The sequence below is a fragment of the Lolium perenne genome, chromosome 4, assembly GCF_019359855.2.
Source record: "Lolium perenne isolate Kyuss_39 chromosome 4, Kyuss_2.0, whole genome shotgun sequence".
Lineage (NCBI taxonomy): Eukaryota > Viridiplantae > Streptophyta > Magnoliopsida > Poales > Poaceae > Lolium > Lolium perenne.
Window position 1 is genome coordinate 49,152,226 of NC_067247.2, and position 4,412 is coordinate 49,156,637.

The 4,412-nt window shown below is 44.8% G+C and overlaps 1 protein-coding gene across 1 annotated transcript; it reads left to right on the forward strand.

The window, feature by feature from the left end:
- Positions 1-805: 805 nt before the first annotated feature.
- LOC127292449 (non-specific lipid transfer protein GPI-anchored 15) lies at positions 806-1,726 on the forward strand. The gene is made up of 2 exons (XM_051321839.2): positions 806-1,245; positions 1,344-1,726. The coding sequence occupies exons 1-2, from the start codon at positions 930-932 to the stop codon at positions 1,538-1,540; spliced, it is 513 nt and encodes a 170-aa protein (XP_051177799.1). The 5' UTR covers positions 806-929; the 3' UTR covers positions 1,541-1,726.
- Positions 1,727-4,412: the final 2,686 nt, after the last annotated feature.

The following is a 4,412-nucleotide window of genomic DNA, read 5'->3' on the forward strand; positions in this document are numbered from 1 at the left end:
CTACAATGAACGAAAAGTGTCTTTACCTCTTGGGCACTAGTGCTCCTGATGTTAAAAAAAAATCAAAAATCATACGTATTTATTTTGAAAAAATCTAAAAATAAATCTGGACATAGAAAATGACGTAACCTACAAGGGTGTAACATTTTAATATGAAATTCTTTATATTATAGGCTACACAAAAAGACAAAATCTGTTGAAATTTGAAGATTTGAAATAGGCATATCCAGATCCACACGTTTGTCAATTTTGTGTAGCTTAGAATATTTTGTATTTGAAGTTAAAATTTTCCACATTTATGGGATAATTCATTGGCTACACCATGATTTTTATATTTGTTCGAAATACGTAAATGTGATTTTTTTAAAAAAAGCAGGAACATGGGTACCTAGGAGCCATCTCTGTCCTCCAGTGAAACACATAATATGTTAGGGCCTGACGTTTGATCTCTTGTGAGTTGAAGATACAACCACTACACTGGACATCCAAACGTGGTAATTTAAATATCACATCCATTGGTTGCATTGCATGTCAGGATGACAAATCATGAAGAAAGATACAAGAGGCAGCCAACAAAACCCCACCCTGACACTAGATAAGTCTGAACACGAACTAATTTAGCAGCCACATATATGATTGATTTTTGATTTTTTTTCTAAATAGTAGTACATGACAGATGCAGGAATTGAGTCAAAGAAATCATTTCGTGCAGGAGTAGGAAGTAGGGACATGCAGCTCACCAACATTCCCAACTAATTCCACCTTCCCCAACAGAAACCACTCCTATAAAAATCACACAAACTCGAGCGCCAAGAGCACAAACGCACAGCCTGATCAACGCAAGCAACCAGCTTCTAGCTCCAAGCCTACATCCAGCCCAAGAAAAAGCTTCTCGCTTTTTACGAGCGATCCAAACAGAGGATTCAGCCATGTCCTGCAGAGGCAACATCCTCCTGGCGGCAGCGGTGGCGGCGCTGATGGTGGCCTCGGCGGCGGCGCAGTCCGGGTGCACAACGGTGCTCATCGGCCTGTACCCGTGCCTGAACTACATCAGCGGCAACGAGACGGCGCCGACCAAATCTTGCTGCTCGCAGCTCAGCTCCGTCGTGCAGTCCCAGCCGCAGTGCCTCTGCAGTGCGCTCGGCGGCGACTCCGTCGGCGGCATGACCATCAACAAGACGCGGGCACTCGAGCTCCCCAAGGCGTGCAATGTGCAGACTCCTCCGGTGAGCAAGTGTAACGACGGTAAGTGCTCGATCGATGAAACCTGTTCATTCTGTCATGCTCCTTTTTGATTCCTGCATTGTTAAGGTTCTGAGAACGACCCTGTTCTTTGTTTGCAGCTGGTGGTGCCAGTGCTCCGGGCGCCGCCGTCGCGCCGACCACGCCGGATGTACAGACACCTGTGCCTGCCGGATCAGGGTCAAAGGCGACGCCGTCGGGGCCACTGCAGGGGAGCGGCGTCTCGTCTCTCAATGGCCCAGCGGGCCTGCTGTTCGCGCTCGCGGCTGCTGCGTTCTACACCGTGTCCACCGTATGAGCGTCTCGGCCAGTGGACTGAACCGCTAGCTGGCTGATGATTCGGAAATACTACATTCTTTGTGGTATTTATTTGCGTTTCCTATTGGTTTACCATTGGAGTGGAGGATTGGTCAATATCTGTACATCACTGAATTATTGTTTTTGCTGCTGTCGAAATAAAGAGCTACTCGCTGCATTTGATCAACTTTTCTTCACATATTATGTCATCACTGGTCAAGGAATAGCCCAGTTCCTGGATACAACTACATCGGGCTATTTCTAGACGGCATGCTCAAAGCAAATCAAGTTGTCCTTCGGCGTTCCCCTTCGCTCCCACTACTACTAAAATTAAAGGGATAAGTTAGCTCGAAAGATCCTGACAATTCACATTTTTTTGATAAAGGATGTTTTATTATTTTGAAAAAGCAATTACATCTAGCCTCTGCATAATCAGGATGCGCACAACCGTTTTATTGTCTCGAGTCAAAAGATAGAAAAAAACTAGGCGAAATACATATCGAAACAATGAATCATATGACGCCTATGGTGTATGTGGGGCTTCAATCCGTAGACTATGCTGCCACCCATGTAGGGAAAAAGTATCATTCGTCGTAGCCTCCAACCGTGTACAGACCTCCGTAAATAGGTCTCGATTCTCCACTCGCTGAAGAGGTAACCACAAACGGAGAATACATGTACATCTGTAGATGACCTGCAACAAAGAACAATTCTTATTGTTAAAAATCTTGTCATTTCTACTTAGCCAAAGCGTCAGATAACTGCTAGCGCCCCCACCCTAAGAAGCAGCTTGAACCTTAAATCGATATCATGAAGCCAATTGCCAAAAACATTGGCCACACTAGTCCTGACAATTCACATAGGGCCAAAGTTTGCAAAAGAGGGAACACTGAAGCAAAAGCCAAACAAATCCGGCTTTAAATTAAGGAAAACCTTTCCTTTCCCGGGAGGATTGCAAGCTCAAGTCCTCCGATTCCTCACACGGAAGTGTCCTCAGGGCCTGCCAGGTCGCTTTCTTATCATGTCGATAGCATTCACCACCACTCACATTCGTCTAGATTCCTGCCCCACAGTGTTTCCCTGCTTCTGGAAGGAGAACTTGCACCGTCATTACAATTTTGCACCATCGTTGCCAGCTGATAGTTGCGTCTCAGCTGCCCAACACCGCGACCGTCCACCTTCCAATCCCATGTCGGGAGAACTCGTCCTCGCGTCACCCTCGCATAGCTCAACCCACCCCAACTGCCTTGCTCCCGCTGCTAGCTCTGCCACTCGTCGCGGTGGATCCCGAGATGCTGTTGCGGTGCTACTCGCCTACTCCTCCAGTTGCGACCAAATCCGGCGTGGCGGTCACCATCCTCACTCGAGGTTGGCTCATGCCTCTCACTCTCTAATCCACCGACTGGCGAGATGCAGATGGTGCTACCGTCTATGAGGTGCAAATGCAGATGGTGCTATTGTGTGTGAGGATTTCACCCACCGAGGACCTTGTGAAGTTGCTGATGCATGTAAAATACATACATAAATCTTGTAGTTTATTGTACTAAAATCCTTATTATATTGCAATTTTATTATATTTATTGGAACTAATAACCTATTAATAGTTGAAGAAGTGCAAGCTTTTGTTTTAAACTCTTTTTTGTAGGAAATAGGCAAATATGGAAGGAAACATGTTATTATGGTGAAATATGGAGTTTCCTGAAATCTATCCCTGTAGGAAACTTTTTAGAGATCGCTCTAAATAGACCTGCATATGGCCTCAAATGGAAATAGTGCATGAAATAGAAGTTGTATAGAATTTTCTGAAGTTTAATTTGACGTACGTTCCGAACGGAGTTCGTATACGAAATCGGCGCCCGTTTTACTAAAGGGTACATATGCAATTTCGGAAATCCAAAAATTGGTGACCCGATTGGCACAAACTCTTGCCATATTTGATGGATTCGGCCAAGCTACGATTTTATGGACTCATAAAGTACAGAGGGAGACACTAGGAAGGTTCTAGAGGTGTCCAAGAGCCATTGGATCAAAGGGGGGCCAATCACATGGCCAAGATTGCATCTCCACATTTATATATTGAGGAGAAACCCTTGTCTTGGAGGCACCCATCTATTGTGAGAAAAATCCTTCTCCTTGGCAGCCGCTAAGGAGGGGGGAAAACCTCCTCCACACCAGCACCAAGTCCAAGGAAGAAGAAGGGGCAATGAGCCGCTACCCCCAAGGGCAGCCGCCGCCCTCCTACTGCTGGCGCCGCCTCCCGTGGCCGTCACCACGGGGATGTTCACCGCCATCTGCTCCACGGACTGCACCTCTTCATCAACTTCTACATCAACATCTTCATCTACTCTTTGTAATCTTTTGGCAAACATGATGTGTATTGCAATCTATCAATTTCCCATGGTATTTTGTGTCTCCATGTCTTTGTTTGAGTAGTGACTTGTTCATGGCAATTGTGAGATAGTTTGTGATGGTTGCACATAAGTATTTGTTATCTTCTATGATTATATTTTGTACTGATAATCTAATATATAAGTGCACACATATGTTTGGGGATGCATAAGGTAGTTACCGTTGCATGTTGATAGGGAGAGGGATAGCGAGTGCTAATAGAAACCTTGTCCTAATTTTTAGATGCATGTTGTATTAATCATGATTAATCAAACGGGGGTTTCATGGGGACCTTTAAACTTACATCGGTGGTTAGACTTTATGTCTTAATAATTCTCTTGTTTGCTCTTAACTGGTCTTGAGATCAATCAGTAGGGGTGTATTTGCTCATATCCATCACTACACCTATCTATGGCTCATCTCTAGAAGAAACAATTAAAATACTATCTTTGTCCTTCACTAATTATGAAAACCACACAAATAAA

Excerpts from the sequence above, each read along its gene's own strand:
- LOC127292449 (XM_051321839.2), top strand. The coding sequence starts at position 930 with ATGTCCTGCAGAGGCAACATCCTCCTGGCGGCAGCGGTGGCGGCGCTG. Across the intron at positions 1,246-1,343 it reads GGTGAGCAAGTGTAACGACG|CTGGTGGTGCCAGTGCTCCG; the intron begins GTAAGTGCTCGA and ends CTTTGTTTGCAG.